This window comes from Fulmarus glacialis, unplaced genomic scaffold (genome assembly GCF_000690835.1).
Source record: "Fulmarus glacialis isolate BGI_N327 unplaced genomic scaffold, ASM69083v1 scaffold8196, whole genome shotgun sequence".
In the NCBI taxonomy this organism is placed as follows: Eukaryota; Metazoa; Chordata; class Aves; order Procellariiformes; family Procellariidae; genus Fulmarus; species Fulmarus glacialis.
The window spans coordinates 54,974-78,667 of NW_009219988.1; the positions used below are offsets into that span (position 1 = coordinate 54,974).

General features: G+C 45.1%; 1 protein-coding gene across 1 annotated transcript in view; it reads left to right on the forward strand.

Annotated features, from left to right (window-relative positions):
- Positions 1-23,694, forward strand: part of MAMLD1 (mastermind-like domain containing 1) — a gene marked incomplete at its 5' end in the record, with an annotated part of 36,352 nt that overhangs the window by 8,793 nt on the left and 3,865 nt on the right. The window contains 3 exons of the mRNA XM_009580581.1: positions 21,523-21,669; positions 23,165-23,246; positions 23,539-23,686. Of these exons, the coding sequence (XP_009578876.1) occupies positions 21,523-21,669; positions 23,165-23,246; positions 23,539-23,686 (377 nt within the window). The remainder of the gene's footprint in view (positions 1-21,522; positions 21,670-23,164; positions 23,247-23,538; positions 23,687-23,694) is intronic.

The following is a 23,694-nucleotide window of genomic DNA, read 5'->3' on the forward strand; positions in this document are numbered from 1 at the left end:
TGGCTTCGTGATGAATGCCATAACTTCCTTCTGTGTATCATTCTTAAAAATAACAATGGGAATAGTGGTTAGCGATGGGTAAGACATGCTACTTGCATCCTCACTTACAAGTCAGTGCACCCATAATTCTTATATTGAAAAGGTGTGTTCGTGGCATGGCGTGCTGATGAATAGCAATGAGGAAACGGTTTCCATGACCCTATTGTACACCCAACTCGTTTCATCTGTGCTGTAAATTCCCATTAATATCAGAACATCTTAATTCCATTTTTTCCCACATTCGTGGAAGATAGGTTTGTTCGTTGCCTGTGTTTTCTGTATCTTTCTTAGTAAACAGCAGTTTGGGAGGCTTATTTTGAGATAAAAGCAGCCTGGCTTTCAGAAAATGTGCTCACTTCCCTAAAACCATGCCCTTCTTCCTACCTCAAATTTGATGCCTAAATTAATAATTAATTTTTATACTTCTTTCAGTGACACTGTGAGAGCATGCTTTGTACCCTTGATTTTGGGGGTGGTTTCTAGTATTGTCTTGTAGTAGCCAAAAATTCCATCTGTACTCCACAAGGCAGAAATACTTACAGAACCAAAGTCTAATTTAACAATTAGAATAAAAAGCAAACAAATAAATAAGAGAGTCCCTCAGATGCTGTTAAATCATGTGCCTGGCGCCGGACGGCGGTTCGGCAGGGTGGGGTGGCTGGAGCAGCCTAGTTTGTCCTTCTGCTCCACTCCTCTGTCATTTCTGCCTCGCTGCAGTAAACACTGCACACAAAATAAAAGTACAAACATGTTTTGTTTCAGATGCAATACCTAGAAATAACTTTCCTGGTAAAATGAACTCAGTCTCTTTTTTCTTTTTCTCTGGGCATTTTGGAGAAATTTCAGTGTGTGGGTGGGGGAAAACAAAGCCGTGGCTGTAAACAGGAACTGATATTGTCTCCGCGTCTGAATGGGGAGAGAAACTGAACTGGCCTCGGTGGTTCTCTCGTACATCTGCGAGTCTGGAAACACTGGGATGATTCACAGTTTGCTGATTAATACAGGAGCAAGCAAAATGGTGTGAATTAACGGCCATTACAGAGCTGCGCTGGATGGCAAATATCCCCCTAGAACAAATGACGTTTCACAAAGATTGCTTAGAGGAAGAGGTAATGGGTCTTAAATACAAATTAGAAGCAGTCCCATCAAAGCTGTTAACATTAAGGTTTGAAAGCCAAACACTATTATGAGCTGTCTTCAAAACCTCTGTCCATTTAGGAAGCATATCAGTCTGCCGGGTTGGCTGTGCAATATTTCTGTCTCGAGCACTTTGGACTATTTCAAGCAGCCGGTGCTAATAATTGATAGAAATCCACAATCAGAATGTAGCAGCTCTTCTTAGGGCTTTGAAGGCTAATCACTCTATCACATGTACGTTTTTAAGTTGAAATTTTTATAGCATATATAAAGGCAAATATTATCATTCTCAGTATGTAATTCTTAAAAGCTCTACCATTAACAAAAAGTAATCCTGTATTACAATTTAACCCTTTGCATATGGGAATATTAAAAGCAGAAGATAGGAAATACATTACTTCAGCATAAATAATACTCCCTATATGATCTGCGAAATGATTTAATATGTCTCATTGTAGTAATGAAAACGTGATACCTTAGATCAGTGTCAGACAGATGCAGATGTGAATGCAGGTTATGGACAAGGTATGCGGAGCTATTCTTCCCCATTACAGAATTGATAGGAGACCCACAAGGAGGGGTCTTGTAAGCCCTGTTACGTAGACAAAATAGTATGATATCCTGGTCTAAGACATTACATTAGCAGCTTGATCTTTTAAAGATTCAAACACACACACCTAAATTTACACAGTGGGAGGTCATCCCAGGAGGACTACAGGATTACTTCTAAGAGCAGAGAAATATGCTCTTAGAATCATGTATATCTTTGTATGCTCAAGAAAGACCAAAGGTGGAGGAGAAGGATGCAGCAAAGGGCGCAGCAATCATTGGCAATGGCATATTAGTGCTACGACAAAAAAAGAGAGAGTTGGAAGCTCTGATGCACTGTTCCTACCTTCGCTCAAGTTTACATTTGAATTATTTTTGGCTTTTCTGTTTTTATTTTCTGGAGGTTAGTACCAGCATTTTGTAAACGTGCCAAACTTTGAATAAGTTTATGTTTTAATCAGTCCAGTGATTATTTGCAGTCCTCTGGGTTTGTTTTTTACAGTCATGAATTGCAGAAGCAAAATTTGCCCCTTGCAGGAAGAAAAGCTGCCCCTTCCTCTCGGGCACAGCAATCACAAAAGCAAATGAAGAAGAAAAAAAAAATTCTTAACAAAGACTTCTCCCCCCTCTTTTTCTCTGGTAATTGAAGGCTGCTAATGTTAATGTGTTTCTTCCCTTTCCAGAAAGATGAGGACATACTGTCCTGGGATACCAGTAGTATGTATCCCTGTCATAAACAAATCCATTTCTCTCAGTACTTAAATACTCAGGGCTTTTGGAAGCTTCTCTTTGCATAATAAATGTGTTTAATATTTCCTTTACTTTCTGGCATTATTAAGTATAAACTGTTACTGTACTGGATTGAAGGGTAGTTTACATGGCACTTGTATTTGGATAGTCTGTTTTCTTTTACCATTGCTCCGAAGGGCGTGTTTAAGCAATGAATGAATGATTGTATGAGCATTATTTTTTTGTTTCGTACAACCCCCTTTTTCTCCTCCTTTCCAGCTCAGTCAGCACACTTTCCGCAGCGGCATTTTAATTTTCTACGTGGAAATGTGGCGTTTAGCAGAATAGATGCATAACAAGGATGAGACACTTTTTCCTCCTTTCCCTCTTCTCCCAAGAGATACCCTGTGACTTCCTCTATTAGTCCATTAATCGCCGTAGCTCAAAATTCAGTCTGATCAAAGGAGCAGAACGAGGTTGAAAAGTGCAGATTCTGGCAATTGACTTGACTGTTTAGATTCCCGCTGAGCTCATTTAGAGCTGGAATTAAGCTATTCCTAAATTTCGGCTCCTTGGCTCGGCAATAGTGCTGTGCCTAGTGCCGCGCCGGGGGAGTGCTGACGGCAGCGCGGCCGCTGCCCCAGCCAGGACCCAGCCCGCAGCAGAGAGCAGCCGCCGGGACCTCAAGGGCTGAATCTCCCTGTGCCAGGAGAAAGCTGAGTAATCTTGTCTTAGTTTGATAAGAAGGTCTGCTTTTAGATTGCATTAGCTATTCGACTGCAGAAAAAGTGGAGAACCTGTTAACTGAAGGTGCCGGAGTCAATATTGATGATTCTGTGTTTTTTAATTTAAGCATCAGGTTTCCGTCTCTTGCAGCGCTCTTTACTGAGGTTGGTGCGCGTGTTGTGAGTGGGAAGGAAAGAATTAAAAAAAAATGTAAAGGGGAAATTTGTAAACAACGTGAAGTTTCTTGTAAAAGTTTTCTTTACGAGGTAATGACTCACTTAAGGAATACAGTTGTTTTTAATGCCTGTTTATACGTGCAGTTAGAAACCGGTGCTGTTTTCTCTCATTAATAGTCTTGTTGGTTCTTGTTTGCTTAAGGCAAAAATGCAGACTGCCCGTACCTGTGTTGTTCGCTGCAGATTAACATCTGATTTTGCAATCCTTACACATCTCAAATTCTGATGTAACCGGGAGTTACAAGTTCTCCAGGAATAGTGCTGGACTCTTGATGTCATTATTTGTGATTCTACAGTTCCCCAAACTGTGCTAATATCTCTCAAACAGAGTTAGAGTAATTTGATGTGTAAGTTCTTATCTCGTTAAAGTGAATTATTGTAACTGAAATGTGAATGGCATTCTATTATCAGAAAATATTATGTATTTAATCGTTTAAGAGTGCTTAAGGTCAGCAAGAACAGAGAAATGCTGCTAACATCACCATAGACTGTGTGATAGTCCTGAAATGTGAGTAAATCTTTAACTAAAAAAGTTTTGCTAGACATATTGGTGTTTTCCTGTAGTATAGGACTTTGTCTAAAATCCCTAACATTTATTTATGTTGTATTTTACTTAAAAAAGAAAAGAAAAAAAAAAAAGAAAACATGACCATTTAATAAGAACCTTTTTTGTTAAGAAAAAATACTGTCAGTGAGGGGGGAAATGGACAAATCCATTTTGTGCCCAGTCCAGAGTCTGAGCTTTTTCCTACATAGATGTCATATATCTATCTGTCTATAAATTGTAATTTTAAAAAGAACTGTGACTTTCATCAGGGACCCTATGTGGAATAAGATTAGAAAGGGACTCCTGACTTGGGTATGCTGTTCCATTCTAGGTTTACGCAATACATAAAACTACTGTACTTTAGCTTACAGAGGTTCCCTGAAATTTCGTACTTTATAATAAAATCTGCTTTCTCTGTGATTTCTTATTTTTTCTGCTTATGATAACAGTATTGAGGCTGTTCATAAGATAAAACTCCGTCTAGCTGCATTTAAAATACACATTTTTGCCCATTTCTGTCTTGATTAAGCTAGAGGGAGAGTACCTACCTGCTGTCTAGATTACTGTCAAGCTTAACTGAAAGTAAAGTTGAATTGTACTCTCTTCTCCTAACAGAGCCTATTTTCTCCTCCTGACTGGGTACTAAAAGGCTTTTCCTGCTGCACTAACATTTTCCAAATAAAACATTTTTGCCAATTTCTGAAGAAATATCAGAACAAGTACCACCTTAGACATGCTGGAAGGAGTCCTGCGCCATAGATTACAAATTGAAACAGTTGGCCAGAATAAGGAATTAAAGTAATCCCTGATATTAGGAGCATGAAAATGAGATGACCTTCTGTGTGAGTTTCTAACCCAGTTGCACCATAGGCTCCCCTTTATCGCCGTTCCCCCATACCTATACCATGCAGAAAACAAAAGACCAGCCATTCAGCTGGGAAACTGGAACACATGCTTGCAAATACTACAGGCTTTAAATGCATTGTATTTTTAACAGTAGTTCGTGATTGGAATGACAGGAAGGAAATGAGCAGAAAACATCCTATTCTATCTCTATATAAAATCTTGCTTGTGAAAGATACAGTTACCACAATAATGATCGGACGCTAATTGATTCATTGTGCTGGGAGACAAGTGCTGAGTGGAGGAGCCAGCGGGGTCATTTTCTTGCTCCAACTCCACTTCGGTTGTTTGCTGAGGAAGGGCAGGAGAGGGTTATAAAGCTGCTGCCACTACATTCAGCCCATGTTTTTCTCAGAAGAGAAGAGACACCGCCAGCCAAGATCTCTTTCCTTTGGAAATTGTGCCTGGGAAGGGCCCCTTTGGCTGGGGAGACAAAGTGGGCAGTCAGACAGCCCCTTTCCTGAATCCCAGGCAGGCACCAGACGGCTGAAGGAAGAGAGGCACCAGGCTGAATTAGATTGCCTGCCTGCTTTGGACAGTCAGGCAGAGAGGCAGGCTTAATTGCTTTGCAGCTGTTCATTTTTTCCCCTTCTCCCTCCCCTGCCCTCCTCTCCCTCCTCCCAGCTGACCCCGGCGGCAGCCGCAGCTCCAGCCCCAAGGAAACCTCGCCAACTCGGGGAGAAGTATCAAAGGTTTCTGGACTCATGTTTTATCAGCCTTTATACCCTTCCCTCAAATCCAGCAGCAAAGGGGAGAGAAAGGAAAGTATTAAGGAAAAAAAGACGGCGTAACCTAGGAATTTGTCGCTTTTTTCTGGGTTAGTTTGTACAGTGGCTTCTGAGCGCTGCTTGGGGCAAGGGGCAGGCGGGGACAGGGGACAGGGCAGCCACAGGCACACGTCTCGGGTGGCATCCTTTCGGGAGAGGCAGCTGGGTGTCATCGCTGGCGTCCTGTCCGAGCGGACAAACCGGGAGAGCCTTTGAACGAGCCCCCTGCGACGTGGCACTCCCCGCAGCAGGATTTACGAGACATGTGAGATTTCCTCTCCGGAGCTGCGATGCCGCTTACAGAGCTCTCCCAGGCTGGTGCCTGGCAGCGCGAATGTCGGTTGGGGTTGCTTTGGTGGTGCTCTCGCTGGTAAAAGAGCCTCGACACTGAAACGTTCTTGACCTGACTATTAACGGAAAAGCTTTTTTGAACCTCGGAGAACTTGCAGGGGTCTCCAGCCCTCAAAAACTGGCTCAGACCAGACTTGCAGATTTGCATGTATCTCATCAGCCCAAACTGCCTGAACCTCATGTTTGTGCAGGAAACAGAGTTTGTTTTCTTAATTGCTCTCACTCCATTCCCGGATTTAAACATTTAAAAACGCGTTTCCATGCCTTAGCAATGAGACTGCAGTCAGCTCTCAGCTCACCTGGCTTGCAGAGAGGGGCTTTGCTCCTCTGCTGCTCAGCCAGCCTTCCTGGGTCTGTTCACCTCCAGCAGCAATGTCAAGCTAACCCAATTTTGCAGCTGGTATCGAGCGCCAGAGGCAAGCTTTGTAGATGTCTCTTTAATTCCTGCACTTGTAGAATTTAGTGTATATTTTCCCTCCAGTTCCACTGACTCACACAGTCCTTGGGGGCGGAGGCAGGGGGAGAACAAGAAGGCTATAACCCAGGTCTAATTTACTCATCTGGTAAAGCCAGTTGTCAATGAGCCTTTCCCCTCTCTGTCCACAAAGATAGTCCCTCTCGGGAGCCTGTTTGGCCTCCCAGTTATAATTATGGCATCAGTAGTTGCGTACTTGACTGTCCTCCTAGGCCGACTGCATCTTCTCTGCCAGGGTGTCGTGTCTGGGTGATAGCATTAAAACGTGAAATGCCCCGGCGAGCCGACAGTACGACGCAGGGTGTGCAGCCCCGCGTTGGTTGGGAGCACGGGCTGTCATGGCACGCTAATCTCTTTATACAGGACATATTTGCTGCTTATTTTTTATGATACCCTTAACAGCATAAACCAGAACTTGAGGTGGTCAGCAGTGCAGGTTTTTGGCACGTTTCTTCTAAGGCACAAAACTGTGATGGGGATCTTTGCTCAGGGGCACTGGAGAGATGGAGGGTGTCGTTCCTGGAAAGGGAGCGCAGCTACCAGATGCTTTGGTGGTCAGAGGGATTTGTGTCTGTAAGAAATGGATTTAGAAATAAGGTACAGTAGCATGTAAGTGACTTTTTTTTTTTTTTAATCTGTTCAACATGCAGTCTACAATAGCTCTGCCAGTTAGATTTGAATTAAAACCGGCTCCACAAGCTACAAAGGCTCTTGAGCCTCGTTGCCCAGGCCGGAAATCCATTGTGGCGTCCTGATTAGTGCTGGTGAAATCGGAAACCTTTCTCGGGGCAGATAACAATCTCGCAAATGAAAATATAACCTGTTAATCCTGAATTTTAACAAGGATGGTTATGCAACTCCAGGCCAAATCCAGGATGTCCTATCCGTGTGCCCCTTGGTCAGAAGGATTTGCTGATAGGGGACTGCACCCCTGCAGTACCGTCTCTCAAAAGCACCCCTGCTTTACGCCAGGTCTGTGGCCAGAGGCAAGAGGAGGGGTGCTGGGGGTGAGGCTCAGCGCAGGAATTGGGGTTCACATGTTGAGACTGACCTCTCCGAAGCTCTTGGCTGAAGAGTCTTTAGATGGGGCTTCTAATGTTCCTCCCCAAGCCAGTCGCCGCTGCCAAAGGAGGGGTGGTCTGGCTGGGGCCATCCATGCTTTTGCAGTCCCATAATAGTCCCTTTAATTATGGGTAACAATAGGTTCTGTTTTTTCCTATGTTAATAACAAATTCCAGGGTATAAATAACTCTGCAATTAAAACAAAGCGGCTAACGATTTACCATTTGACACCTATGCAGTCTGCCGGAGCCTTGGCTGTGCAAGGAATTTCTTCTCCTGCCCTGAATATTTTATAATTGTTTCACAAAGAGCACATGGATGCTCCAGTCATTAAGAAATGCCAACTAAGGTACATTGTGGCACCAGGGAGCAGAGAACAAATAGCTACGCCTGTGCCAAGGCCATAGAGAGCTCTCCTTTCGGACGTGTAGGCATGGTTTGCTTGACTACTTCTGTATATTGACCTTTGTTTTTTAAGAAAAAACACAAACAATCAGGATTGCTTTATTGTAGGACCCATTAACTCCTTCAGAGACTTTGCGGTGTCCGTTGGCAAGAGCAGCACACGTGTGGCCATGTACTGCAGTCTGTGAAACCTCTGCTGCTCTGCTGCTTTTGGATGTTTGCAGGCAGATGCTGCATGTCGCTTGCTTTGAGCATTTGGAAGAGCCTGTCTATATGTAAAAATATGTGGAAATAGGCCAGGGGACTCTAATCACATTGGCCAAGGAGATAGGGGCCATGGGGAGAGGGGAATTCACTTCTGCTTTCTGTGGGGAGGCGTGGAGCACCGTCTCTCATTTCCGAGACTGGCTGTGATGTGTTTGATGTGGAGCCTGCGAATGGAGTTGCTTACATATACAAGCGTGCCTAAAAATGTAAAAATAAAAGCAGTGCTATTTTAAGACTCTAGAATCAGGGATTATAAATAGCCCAAGTGGTGTGTTACTCCTGGCTGGGTGTGTCGGTCCTAAAACATCACCACAACTGTCACTTCCCTTTGAAGCAGCTTGTCGGCTAATGACCGCGGCAGTGGAGCCTCCTCTGCATTTCCATGTTCTCTCGATAAGCACAGGTCAATGATAAGATGCTCTCCAGGCTGACGTGTCCGTCACACGAGCCCTCACTTTGCTGGCTTGGGCCTGCGAGCACACACAAACGGAGAGGTGGGTGCACGCTGGGGGGGAGCGCTGCCGAGCTGGGATTCAGCGGTGGGAGGTAGCGTTAGCAGGGCAGAGCGGAGCTCGCTCTGCTGAGCACAAGCTGTGGAGCCGGGGCTGCTGAACCCCAGACAAAAGGCAAAATAGTTGCGTGGTTAAGCGCTGGTTTGGGACTTGTGAGATGTGGGTTTAGCGCTCTCCGTTGTCAGCCTTCCTCTGTGACTGGTTGGGATTCATCTTCCTGCTCCCATCATTTAGGCTCCTCCTGTGGCCAGTGGAGGAAAAGATCTTTGGAAGGTAATTTCACCTCACCCTAATGTGCACCTCCGAGATGGGATGGATGGTCTGCGGTGAGGGAAGCCTGGACAACACGCTTAGGCTTGGCCCTTGTCTGCTGGAGGTACCTTTATTCTCCATCTTTGGAAGCAGCAGCTGTGGTGATCCAATATAAAACAGTCTGTGAAGTTGAAAGTCATATAGGTACCATAAATAGCTGACTTCTGCCTCAGAAAGCATTTTCGTTTCTGCCTGTTTTTCCAGTGCAGTGGCTGGCAAGGAGTGCCTTTGATGGTGTTCCACCACCTCAGTACCGCGGGCGAGCGGCTGGGGGACGGGCTCTTCTCTGGCGGCTGTTTCCGAGAGGAATTCTGGCCGACTCCTGCACCGAGTAATGATATGTTTATTTGCAATATATGGAGCCAGGAGACGTCTCTGGGTGATAGGGATCTGGAGACTAGTAAACAAAAGAAGGCAAGGTTGGAACTCAAACTGTAAGAAGGCTTGTTGGGTATAAAGAAAACAACTATAAAACCTAATAATGACGGTGTTCAAAAAGGTCTGCAGTGGTGTATCTCAGGACAAGGTGCAAATGTATCTGCCAAGCCCCTGCAATGGTAGGATGCCAAAATCTGGGTTATTCTTACGGGAGCTCTAAGCAGCCTGTACCCAGAAGGTGAAGAAAAAGGAGCTTGTTGGCTGCTCCTTCTCTTCCTAATAGATAGAAATGGGCTAGGAATCTCTCCTGCTGTAGCTGAGTCTTCCCCAGAAAGGGGGAGCTTATTTCATGTTCTCTCAGTGGAGGAAAGCATGCAAATAGGTTGTGTCTAGCATCTCTAAAAGAAGCAAAACACCCTGATGTCTGAAGGTTTCCAAGAGTTCATGCTGAATACTTCCTCCGTAGCCTGCTTGTAACACAGAGGAGCCGTGTCCTGATGTGGTGCTTCCCTAGCACAGAACAAGCATTTGTATTTTATGGTGATAGGGAAGATGATTTCCATCAAGAAACGAATGGGGACAACAGCAGTGACAAATAAAGACCTCAAGGTTCAAAACCGATAAGCTGACAGCTCCGTTTTTTGGTTGTCTTGAACTAACCACCTAGAAACAGTATTTTGGCAATCTGCTGACTGCAGTGGGCACCTGCGTTCTCCGCACTGCTGGCAGTCGGGGAGCTTCTGGGGGGGGGCTGGATGTGGATATGAAAGGTTACAGTAAGTGCCAGGTCAAAAATTAAAGCCTTTGTCTGAAAGTGAAGTTCTTCAGTCTGAAAACGGGGACTTCTCCCATTGCTCGCGGTGGTCAGAGTTGCTCCTGGAGGGCAATAGGAGGACTGATTTAATGCTCCATGTCTTTTTTCTTTTACGCTGCACTCTTAATTACGCCTGCATTTCACTGCCGATTAGCAGGGAGTGCGGTGCGGAGCCCGAGACCCCTGGGGTGCAGCGAGTGCCCAGATCTCCTCTGCCCTGGCCCTGGGCTGTGTTTGCAGATGAGATCTGTGGCTCTGCGAGGATGCACACACGCGTGCACGCTGTTACGGTATGAAGAAGCTCAGTTTGCTTTTTATTCCTCCCCCCCCTTCTTCTTTTCTATAATCATTGCAAAACAGGAACAAATGAGTGTGTCACTTTAAACCATGAAACCACTTAGTCCGTAAAGACAGATTTGGCGTCTTTGTGCTGGCAGTGACAGGCCAGCGCGGCGCTCCATAGTGATCCCACTGTTCTCCCTCTGCCCCGCACCCCGCCGCCGCTCCCCACCCCCTCCGAGATTTGCGCCGTGTTTGCCTGCCTCTGTTTTTGTGGTTGGTAACCAGCAAAAGAATGGAATGGATTTAATGATTTGTTGGCTGCGGTGCCGGCATGATTAAGTCAATAAAGCTGCAAGCTGAAAACAGACAGTGTAGTTACAGTATATGACTTTAACCTTGTTAATGCATGTTTATGTCCTCCTGCCCACTGTATAGCTGTACATTGCATAAAGAAGATCTGACCAATCTTTAACCCATTAAATAATTCATAAAGTGAGAGCAGACATCAGCTACTTGCGGAGCGGATCAGTAACCATGGGGTCAGCAATAACTTTGGCTCCCTGGACCATATCCAGCATGTTTAAACTCTGGTGATGTCACCGGGCAAGCTTCTAACCTTAATCATTTGGATGGGAACAAAGGGAAGTTAACTGTTGACATGCGGTGTCTCCGCAGAAGAAACAGAAGTGCTCTGCAACATCTCTGCCTCGCGGGGAACATGGACTCGCTCCAGCCTCCTTGCTTCTTTTATACGCTTCCCTCTTCCCTTACAGCAAAAGTGTGGCTGGCCAAATGTTCAAAGGCACATGTTTCCTAGAATCCTGCTATCTTAAGTGACAGAGGCACCAAAATCCCACAGAATTTCAGGGAAACGTTGGCTGACTTGAGAAGATGGTATTTGGATGGTTTTTTCATCGTGGATAAATTTTGAATGAAAAGTATCACCTGCCGTGTAAATGAAAGAGAAGGATACATAATGGGGATGGAGGGAGGCGGAAGCCAGGGATGCAGGAGAGAATGTGGAGTGAAGCAGGACTCTTCTTACCACAGTGAAAGCTCTCACAATAAGGTATCAGGCAGGATAATCCTACGATTCTCACCCATAACTACCTCAGCCAGCCTCTTCTTTTTTTCAAAATGTAGGGCTGACTTCTAGCACGCTTTTTACACAGCTCCCAGCTGGGCACCGAGGGATTCTCCACGTGCGGCGATGTCCGTAGTTGTGGCAGCTGCTTCTTTTGCTGGCATGTAAGGGGTGAGTCATGGGATCGTGGGGCGTGTGGCCGGGACATGCTGCGCTCCACTGGTCTATGCAGCCAGGTTAGAGGCCCTAGGGGACCATTACGAGTTGGTGTAGTTTAGTGCTGTTCTGAGATGCAACCAGCTGTGGCCGGACCCGGAGGAGAGATGCAAAGAGGAGGACACAACAAAATCTCGTATGCAGAGTGAAGCAGAAAAAGCTCTTCCACCTCTCGCCGGTGAGCAGCATGGAGCGCGGTTCTGCTGCAGGTCTTTGGGGTCATAACCCGAGGGCATGGTAGAGGCAGCGTTTCAGGAGGCTGAAGACATAACCTCCATGCTGCCCTGGGAACTGACCTTCATCCTCCTATTCAGGGAGTAACTTTAATTCCTTCTGGGGGGAAACTGAGACGGAGGGAGAAACGAAGCGACTTGCCCATAGTCCCCTGAAGAAACTACGTATGATGGAACTGGAAACTGAACCTGGTCATGTGAGTCCATACAACCGGCTTTTATCCTGTGACTCAGTCACGAAACAAACTCACCGTTCAAGATCATCTCCTTTAGAGGTGGCTTGGGAGTTCACCTTTAACAATCCCATTTTCTAGGTCTCCTTCTGACAAATTGCGTGCTCACAGTCTCATGAGCTAACCCTCCACTCTCCAGAGGGACACTTGCTCGTGCAGGTAAACTCATCGGAGGCTCGTGTGCCTATCTGCACAGCGTACATGCAGGTGTGTTTGCAAACAGACCTCTATGATGTGCACGTCTTTATGTTTAGGACTGTTGGAGCTATTAAAGGCACACAGGTAAAACCTCTCACACCGTTATTTGTGAGCCAGATGGCTGCATACAGCACAGCGTATCTGAGAATCCACTACATCAGTAGTGAATTTTCCAGGTGCCAAAAGATACGCACCTTGAGTTGGAGATTAGAGCCGGGACCTTCAGTTCGCTGTTGCCAGCAACTGCAGCCAGAGACTGGGGAGGAGACTGACCCCCAGAGCTAGTGCTGGTTATTCCCCGTTGCTTTATGATTGTGCTAATGAAGACTCTCAAATTAATTTACCCTGCTTTTTTTTTTCTTTTTTTTTTGGTTGGTTTGGTTTGGTTTTGCCATAATCCAGAACAGCAGTCTCTGCTTCGCAGAAGATGCTCCAGAATTTATGGCAAGTCAAATCTGATCCGAGTAGAAATTCCATGTTCCGTTTTCTTTGTTTTTAGCTTGGAACGCTGTGTGATGCATCTGAAAATCTTTCCTTACCGGTCTATTGATTTCGATGAATGAACCCACATACACCTAGTGATGTTTTATTATCACTCACCCACCATAGGGTATATAGCAGCTGGTAATTTTTGTGCATTGACTGCATTTTTTTTCTGCTTGATGGAAAACAGAGTCGCTCCAAGCGTATGCTAATGCTGAATGGGGGGTCCCAACTTCTGACCCATAGCTAATATCCTACAAGTCACATGAAGCTACCAAGGATTCTTGAGCTGGAGTTCGAAATGCCTGTGTTATCAGCAAATAAACACCATTAATTGCTTCTAATATGTCATGCAGTGGTTAAATGACAAGATCCTTATTAATATGCGTGTATATCAGCCTTTTCAGTGTGTGTGAGGGGGAGTATGAAGTGGTAAAATTATTTAAAATTAGTGGGGAATATTTACAGGAAGGCATAAAGAACTGTCAGTTGAGGAAAGCAGCATTTTATGTTCTTGTCCCGGATGACCTTGCTCCAAGGACAAATCAGAGCTTGATGAAATGAAGCTGCAGATGGCTAGTGATCTCAACTCTGTAATAATGAAATGACACAAGAAAAAAATGAGACATCTACAGTTTGTAAATACAATCTGAATGGAAGGGGAAAAAAGGAATTTTTAAAAGGAGATTGAGTTGACTTGGTTACAGCAGTTCAGCTTCGGGTGTTTTAATAATAATTTCCATTTAAAAAAATAATGGAATCACTCCTTGTTCCCCATACTCAAGGTCACCTTAATACATTTTTCTCTTTTTAACATGTCAATATCTTGGTTTTAAAAATTTGATCATGAGGACTACCTAGTCACAGCCTACTTTGTATCCATTGTTTTAGCATATTATTTATCATTGCATTTTGTTTGGTAAGTCATGGTGGTGATTTTTGGCACCTGATTGGTGCCGGTCTGATACAACCATTTTAGATGTTTGAATAGTTTCATCTGTTAGGAAAGAGTAAGCTTGTGAGATACTGAAAAAGTGATGTGATACTTTATGCCAGAGCGTGCTTTGTTTGTGCACTTACATGAGAAACCAGGAGTATATACTGCTGGGTTTTGCATGTGGGCAGGTTTTCATGCAAAGGGCTTCTCAGAAGCGGTTAGGCAGCCAACTGCTATTGAAAGTTAACAAGACTTGGGCATCTGCCTCTGCAGATTGAACCTTTGCATGAAAAGGAAAAAGAAATTAATGGAAACATTAACTTAGAGAAATCAAGGGATTCGCAAACCTTTGTGATCCAGACCACCTCACTGCAGTTTGCAGAGCTTTTCAGAAATGGGCAGGTAGAGAACTGATTTCTCCCATTAGCTCAAGATTTCCTGCCTTCCGCTTTGTTAGAGTGAAATCTTCACTGTTTTTTGATCAGACCTTTTCTGCTCTCCCTAATACATAAATTCACCAGTCAGTCATTGCATTTCTCTGTAGCACCTTGTGCCGGGTGTTGAGCTAACCCGGCTCCTTTTGAATCTCATCGACACCTCTGAGAGCATGCCTTGACATAACACAAGGATTACTTGAGTCAAACCACTTTATAGGTACGAGATGTTGTAGTTTGTCATCACAGCTAGCGCAACCTTGTAGAGACAGGCAGAAGGACTACCAGCTGAAATTGGGTGAGATAAATACAGTTTTAGATTATCTCATTGAATTTATAGGCAAGCTGCCCTCCATGGGAACGAGAGCATGGTGTCAAGGGTTGGAGAATCATGATAGCTGTACAAGCCAAATATAAATATTGTGTTCTTTGCAGAGAATTCAATTTTGGATCTTGACTATATGTTATATAGACAGGTACAAAACACCCGTCTCTGCATCTTTGGGTGTATACACATAAAAACAATAACAAATACAGTTTATGTTAAAAGTATGGTGGTACAAAGAGTGGTGGGGATGAGTCCAGGCCTAGAGCGTTGCTCTCAAGTGGAAGAGAAGTCTGTTACCACTGCAGGTACCCAGGTCCCATTGCCATCAGGGGTCTGGCACAGCCTCCGTGGGTCTCTAGTCCTCCTGAAAGGTTTGCCTTTCACTCGGGATGGTGGAGCAAAGCTGTTCTCTGGGCTGCCTTCACCCATGGCCTGGGAGCTCATCTGGGCCAAAGGATTCATTTGCAGTGGAGCTGCTGTTACTGGGGTCTTGATCGTTGCTCCTTACAAGCACCGCAGTCCCTGGGAGGTTGTGTGTGTCTGTGATACACCAACTCTCCCATCCGGGTTGTGCCTCAGGCTCTTGGCTGCTCCCAGAGCCGTTTCCCATGTTCTTTCTAACAACATGGTGCTGGTAACAGCATCACAGCTGGATTTCAACTTGCCTGCTAAGGGATGCATTTTCGTCTAAGAGAAAAATTACTGTTGCAGTAATTCACTCTGGATTTTCTGTCTTTCTGTTGCTCTGATTGCTGCTGCTCTTCAACGGCATGTTTTGATGGATGAAACTAGCTCTGTAAATACTGGTACAGTCTTTGCACAAAAGCTTTAACTAATTCGATTAATTTTTTTAAGAGAGGAAGTGGACTCAGTTTCTATCTTATTAAAATCCTGGGTGCATTTTTAAAAGCACTTTGGGTATTTTGGTGGGATTTTGTTTTGTTTTGAACAGCATGCAGTATAAGAGCAGCTATAGGGAAATTAGTGTTTCATCTGCCTTGCTTGAAGGGAGGAGATCCTGATACAATTGCTAGCCAGGTTGGTGATCTTGTCATTGCTCCTAGCAAAGAAGGAGGACTACCTTTCCAGGAAGGTGTGCATGCTTGTGCCGTATGAAAAGAAAGAAAAACTTAAAAGAACTTTTTTTTTTAAAACAAAACCGTATACCCATGGATCACTTACAGTCTTCAAACAAAGCCTTTTCCTGACTGACAGCCCCAAAGATAAGCTTGGAAACTTGAGTCTGGTAGCATTTCACATGCTTGTATATCAAGTAAATGGGTGAAAGATGGGTAAAAAAAAGATCCACTGAGCTGCACAGTTTGTTTTATCAATGTTCATACATTGTGTTAAAACAAACACGCAAACAAACAAAAAGCTTTGGAGCATTTCTGAACTGAAAGGCTGTTTTATCTTGAAGAGCATCTCTGAATTGTGAGCAGAATAGAGGAGAGAAAAAAGACAGAAAACTTCCAAAGAGCAAATGGAGAGTTTTGTTAAAGGCAAGAAGCAAAGGCAAGAAGCATACGTAACCCCTGACTTCTGCGTGAAGCAAATGATCGTGGCATCTCATAGACATCACACTCTTGAGTGGGCTGACACGATCATTCTGCCAAACCATGACCCTGGATTTTGTTTGCGTTGTTTGTATGCATTGGCCAAACAGATTCACCACCTTAGTATCTACTTGGATTAACAGCCGTGGAGGCAATGATCCTCCTTTGTAAAGGTGGCATCAAGGTTTTCTATGGGGCCGCACAAGGTTACTAGACACCAGGAGTCTATGTGTGGCTTCTCTGTAGATCTAAACATGAAACTCTTACAACCATGAAATTCTGTGGGTGAGGCAACTTTAATACTATTAGTGTTTTAATTGCTTAGTTTGTGGTATTTGTAGAGTCATCATGCCTAGGAGTCTTAGTCCTGGACTTCAGAGCGACGTGCTGCCCAGGCCTGAAAGCCCCACCAAGGAGATGCAGCGCAGGGGACGATGCACCGGCAGGCAGGCGGGAGCACGGGGAAACGCAGAGGCACTAGTTTGAAACTAGTATTTGCATTTCCTCAGCCGAGGACAGAACTCCCCATACGTAACCGATGTTCTTAAAATACAGAACAAAACTCGGCTAATGAAACTTCCCCCCACCCCTAGAGAATGGCTGTACCTGCTGTGAATACGGATCCACCTTGAGTTCCCGGCCGAGCCCCCGGAGCGGAGCAGTAGCACAGGCTCCTGCCAAGCCCTGTAGCCATGTTTTTCCTCTTTGGGTTTGGGGGGTTTTTTTGTGTTTTTTTTTTTTATTGTCTGATGTCTCGGTAAATACTTCAAGCTAAGTTATCTTTTGTTACAAAAAAAACCTGGTGGAAAAAGCAGTTTGTCCCTTTCTCGCATTTACAGCAAACATCCACCCTGAGTGACCCATTTCCTTCGGTCTTTTCCTTTTATGCTGGGGTGCTGCGGCTCATTGCAACAACCCTTCTGTTTTAAGCTCTGTAATTGCTGGCTTCAGCTGGATGCCCTATTGAAAGTGGAGGGGGTGTTTCTCAAATCAGCAGTGCCTTTTGAAATGGAAGAAACTTTTTAAATGCAGGTACTATATGCATTTTTAATTAGACACGTTTCCGTTCTTCCACTGCTGCTAACGCTTTCAGTTAGGAAGTGCAGCTCTTCCCCGACTCTGCAAATATCTACCGATATTTGCAAAGCTGCCTGTCTCTCTCTCTCGGTAACCTTGCTGTGACCTGGTTATCTGTTAGAACCACAAAGAATTCGGTCTCTAATTAGTCCATCTGTTAACTATTGAAATTCATGGCTTAGTTTTATTGTCTGGGTCTGTAACATAATGCTGAATGGTCTCACCTGGCAGCTTATTTCTTATAAAGCAAATGTGCCTTTCCAAGAGCCATTTTGGTGCAGATAACTGTCTTTTCAGCATTGGACAAATGACTCTGTCTAGCAGCCTGCAGTCCCCTTCATGCCCTCACTGAAATAAATTGTACATCTCCAATAGCTCTGGGCTTAAGTCAATACAATTTAACATGTACATTTCTTTGTTATATTCGTTGGAGTTACACCGTAAGAGCAGATGGGGAAGTTTAATAATGATAAATGAGTTTAGTGTTTTCACATAGTCCTAAAAAACAATGAATGCTCTTTATTAAAGATTAGAGGGATTTTTACATATTTGCCAAAGAGCGATTAAAGCTCTAGCTCAGATCCTCAGAAAGTCTTGCTTTTAAATTCTTTTTGGACTGTTTGTTAATGAGGATTCAGAGGAATTAGGGGCCATAAATTTCTTCATTCTCGCTTAAGTGAAGCCACAAAGTGATTACTGGATATGTAACTAAGTGCTGAGGACTGGAGTTTATCAACCACGTTCACACAGAACAATTCATCTCCATGCTTATTTACTGCAGTTGTGCATCTCGTATGTAATCAGATGATGGGGCTGGGCAGGTCAAGCTCATCAGTGGATTTTTAGAGGATGTAGATTCATAAATATATGTGGTAGGTCTCAGTGGGACTCTTCACACACTTTGCATTAAGTGTGTGCCCGAATGTTTTGTTGGACCAGACCCACGCTCAGTGCAGTTGGACGCAGTAATCTGCAGATGCGTTCGCCCAGCCTGAGCAGCCTGCCATTGTGCGCCGGCTGGGCAGCTGGGAGGCACTGGTTTCACTGGGCTGTGCAGCGGCTTTTACAATTATGGTCGGTGGCTGAATACGGACACAAACAGTATGCATGCCCGCAAACGGAACCTCATTCTTTCCTCCTTGCTCTCAAAAGTAGTGCATGAGATACTAAGTCAAACCACGAAGCTAGCCTTTTTGAACAGAAATTGCCACCTCGGAAAGCCCGGGGAGTGCTGCAGGAGCTCCGGACCTGCTGGGCGACAGTTCGCCTAGCAACAGAAACACATGCTCTCAAACACATGCTCTCCAAGTCCGGGTCTGCGTGGCGTGCCGTTTGGTTAGGGATTCTGCCAATCTGATGTTTTAGTATGAGTTTTTGGAGGGGAAAATGGCAAAAAACCCGATACCTACATGCAAACACATTTTTTTTGAAGTTGAAGAACAAGAATCCCCTGTAGCCATCTGTATCCTCCAGTGTGGGTTACAGCTGGCTCAGCCGCACGACCCTTTGGGTGTGAACACCCACTCCCGTCGTTCCCGACTTCGACACTAGAATCCTCCTCTCCTTGCTGTCTTCCTGGATTTTAAAATGGGATAATCCGAACTATAGAGGAGTTAAGATTATGGCTTGTTTGGCTTGGCCTTACTATGGGAAGGAAAGTGATTTTTCTTGGGGAGCGATGAAAAGGAAAAATGTTTAAAGTTCATTAACCTTTGGTACAGATAGCAGTGTCCTTTAGACTACACCAGAGCTATTCTTAGTCATGACGTTTAAGTGGTTATTTTTTATTGTAAGGGAATACAGTAGTTCCCACTAGTGGTGAAAAGAGAGAACTTTTTCCTTTTTCTTTTCTTTTTTCTTTTTTTTTTTTTTTTTTTTTTGGCTTAACCGAAATGTGAACTGTAGAACGCAAGATTTTGAATTCATTCCTTGTCTTCCCATCTATGCTATTTTGTCCTAATTTCCCCAAAAGCAAAATTTTTATCTATAGATTGTTTCTTTACTGGCTAATTAAGTGTTATACAACTTTGCTCTGAAAAACTCAGCAACCCATTCTGTGTATTTGCAAATGAACTTCGCTGATTGTCATTATTGCTATAGGGTGCCTGCAGAAAGTCCCATATAATTAAGCTGTTGTACTGCCACAGCACAAGAGCCGCAATTACTAATGTGATTTACACTTCTTTACCATTAATAATATGGAAAAATCAACATTATTTTCTTGATGATGCTTAGGAGAAATTAGAATGAGGTGGACATGATTAGGAAAAGAGACTTTAATGTTATGACTTGTTAATGCAATAGCCCTGAGCGAGACATCAGAATGATTGTCCTTGCGCTAAACTCATTTGCTTCAGTAAGCACAGACCCTCTGCACGCAACAAGACAAGTTTGGAGGAAATTGGATAGATGGCAGGGATTTTGGTGGTATGAACATTTCAGTGTCTTTCATGTGCAGAGTACACAAACTGAATCCCTGCACTTTCAAATATTCCCCTAGGGGCAATCTGCATTATTCAAAGCTTAACTATGGCTGCAGAATCCTGTCTGACATGAAAGCAGAGTGCTAGCTTTACATGAACTTTCATATTTACATCTGTAGTAAATCATATTTACTTTTTTCCTCCCCTCCCTCTTTTTCTGTGGGAGGGAGGGAGTAAAATGGGTAGGAGGGAAGGGGGAGGAGGAGAGATGTCCAGCAGAATTGTAAGCAAAGCACCAGTAATAAAGTCTAGTCTTATGAGACTGCCCATGAATAGGAATGATAATGAGAGCAGTGATGAGCTGCAGGTTTGTGTCTTTTAGTAAATTATCTAGCAGGCATTTACATTTCATCAATTGTGCTTTTGCATAATAGACCGAAGTGCTACAACAAAAGGAGGCACCATAAAAATGAGTAATTTCAGTGACCTTCTTGGTAATCGCTCTTACAAAGAATATCTTGGAAGGAGTTGGGTGATTCCTCATGGTGAAGCTGCTGTGGGAAGGCGCCCCAGGCCCGAGAAGCTTGCCTGGTGACAAATGCCTTCCAAGGCTTTCTTCTGGCCACTCTGAAACATGGCTCGTATCCTGTTTTCTCCATCTGAGCATGCTTCTAATTGTCAGATGTCAAAAGGCAACAACCATTTTCTTCTTGCTTATCTCCTGATAACATTGATTCTCAAACAAAGGATGTGGGCTTCCATTCTGAAAACAAAGGAAGCATGGCCCAGCTAAGGATGCTGGATATAATATACATACTTCTCCCTGCCAATAAAAACAAAACATCATAAATAATGTAGAAGCTGGATGTGAAAATGGAGAAAGGGGAATACACTGGTACTGCTGTTCCTGGGTACAGCACTTACAGAATTTTGTCCTCAGTGAGGCCTTGACTTCTTCCCTCGTTTTTCTCTTGTATTTCCCTGACTACCTGCCAGCTCCTAAGATATTTAGACTTTAGTATTTTTAAAATTCTTTTTCTCTTTTGGGTTGTGTCTTCATCGTGTTCTTGTGATCTTTTTTTTCTCTTCTCCCCACAATGCTCTTTCTTTGGAGGCAAGTCCTCAGCTGGTGAAAGTCAACTCAGATCTTTCCTTGAGGACTCACAGCGAGGCCAGTTTGCACCAGCCAGGAATCAGGCCTGCCGCGTTACTGATTTGTGCCCAGCCACGACCTGACCCTGAGTTTTTGCATGTTCTGCTCTCCTTTCACAATTAGCTCTCCTCATTTGTCCATCATGGAACCCACAAGAACCACTTCAATCCCAGGCCCACATCTTCCCCATCTTTCCAGGTCCCTGGTCTGATGGCACCTTTTCCCCTCTTCTGCCTTTAGTTTGCTGTTTTCTTTTACTGTAGGCTTCTCCTTTATATGCAGTTGCCAAATCCTACCCTGATGCAACTTTTCTTTCCTTATGTCTTTCAGTGTAACAGTTGGGGAACTGGTGGGAAATGTGACGCTTTACTCACATCCCTTCTGCCAGCCAGGCAGCCATGTGACTCCAGTAATGGTAGTGAATCAGTCCCGTAGCCTTGGGCTAGTCACAAAGAATTTTGATTAACCTTTTGCTTCTCTCACTTCTTGTGCTGATCCTCAGAAATCAGAGCCGTCCCCTGCCCCTCACCGTGACGTGCGGGTCCGAGTGAATCCACAAGGTGTTTTGGCCTTGGGACAGCCAAAGACCGGAGAGAGGGCATCAGCAGAGAGGATAAGGGCTTCTGTTGTTATCTCCCTGATGAGATTAATTTTCTTTTTTCATCTTTCTTGGCAGGATCAAAATGCTGGAATTGTTGCCAGACTTCAGGAGCCGGGCTCCATCCCAAGCGGAGGCTCTGTGCCGGCACCAGCCACGGTGAACGGGTACACGATGAGGAACCATTTACTGAAGCAGCAAATAATGAAACGACAGCTGATGCAGGTACGATGCTGAGTGCCTCTGTGGGTTCCTGTGCTGTCCACCTCACTGGGAAGGACAGGACTAACTGGAATGGGGAAATCACCAGTCAGCAAACACTAAGGAGTGACCCTGGAATTGCTGGGTTGAGTCAGACTAGGGCTGTGGTGAGTCCAGGATGTCATGCCCAGGAGAGACCAGGGCCAAGTGCTGCTCAGCAAGTCCAAGTGCAGATCTGCCCACTCGTATGCGAGGGAGGGATTCAGTCACCTCCGTACCATTGCTGTCATCCTTGGTCAGCCACAAAGTTGGGAGGGAAGATGCAGAGAAGGGAGGCTTGGAGAGTGAGTCAGCCCCAGGAGAGGTGTTCTCCATGCTTGCCTTTCTCTCTGGTTCCCTGGGGATTTACCAGAGCAGATGTTAGACTCCAGTTTTTCCTGGACTTTGCTGGTCTCTCTAGCAACAGAAGTCCCTGTACAAGGTTTGTAACAAGCTGTGTGAAGGAGCAGGGATGGGGGAATCCCACAGACGAGTTGGGTGAGGCAGCATTGAACGTGTGCCTCTGACTTTCTGAGTGTGCTGCTGGATTTGGGTCAAGGAGGCTCATTTCTTTGGATGGGAAATGAGATGAGAAGTAGCTCAGTAAAACCGCCAACCGAGTACTGTCCTGCTCGTCGATCAAACTCCCTTTCAAAACCAACTCTGCCTCCTTGTCATCAGTTGGCTTCAAGCTTATCTGTGCTGCTCTAATACAGCAATCAGCTTCCACCATCCATGGAGAGTTCCCCAGGTCACAGCTGCTGTCGACGGCAGGGATGCAAGTGTGGTGGCTGGTTCTGGGGTTAAATGGCGGGAGACGGACATCAGGTCACTTGGAGGAAGCCAGCAATGCCTTGCTCAGGGAGCACCTGCTAAGGATCCCTGGATTCCTGTGGGTCACTGCTGTGTTCTGGTTAGAGGTGGCAACCAGCACAAAAGTGATGGTACGCACGAGCGGAGCCATCCTTCAGACAGGGTAATGGCCACCAGCAGTCTCCCGTTTGTCAATGCGTCCCTGCAATGCTGCCACAGATTCTGTTCACTAATAGACTTTTGGGCACTTTGTGTCCCCGGACCTGGTCTTTCAGAGAACACGTCCAAATAGTCAGCACGAGAGGCACTGGGGAGACGCCAGGATTCCTGCAGCCTCCAGCTGTGCTGCACCTCACTCACAAGCTGGAGAACACAGGGGTCCCCATGTTCATCCAGCTCCCCTTGGGCCTTGGGCCGCCTGCACAGCGTCTGCTGAAGGCTGCGCTTCCTAACGCTGGGCTGTTGTCAGGACACCTTTGCAAGAAGGGCATGGGAGCAATTAAAATCCGGTCTGAAATGAACTGTCTGGGCTGAGTCTCGTCAGAGGTGTGTGTGTGTGGTTACGGGAGAGGTTGTTAATGATGACGGTGGCTATGCTTCAAGTGTCTGCTGCTATTCTTGTTTGTCAGGAGACTGCAGCTTGACTATTATGCCCCTTGTTTTCCAGGAAAAGCAGAGACAGAACATGCTGGGAGTAACATCTGAGCAGAGGAGTTTGTTTGCGGCTCAGCAGATAAATCAGTTTCAAGGTAAGGAGGGAAACGGCATGCTATGAAAAGCCTCGAGGAGCCAGGGCCTGGGGTCTGATTAAATACAGGGCGCTTAATGATTCTCTGCCCTGAAATAAAAGCATTTCACATTTTATCACGTATCATGAGATTCGCCCATTTCCTTATTGCCCCAGTAATAACTCTGTTACAAAGAACACAGAGGAGAGGCCCGTGTAGTGAAAGAGAAAGGTGGAGCAGCAGCCTTTTAAGGCTCTGCCATGTTTCCAGGGTGAACGTGCGCTCACCGGCTAACGTGTCTCCTTGTACGCAGCCGTGCAGCAGCCCATTCCCGCTGACTGCAGCCAGGTGATGCCAGCTCCTCCGCCCAACCACCGCATGCTGCCGTCTAACCCAGCCATGCTCCAGAGCACCTTGGGCTCTGGCATGGCCCCAGCCACCGCCAGCCAGAGCAGCGGGACGATGGGGA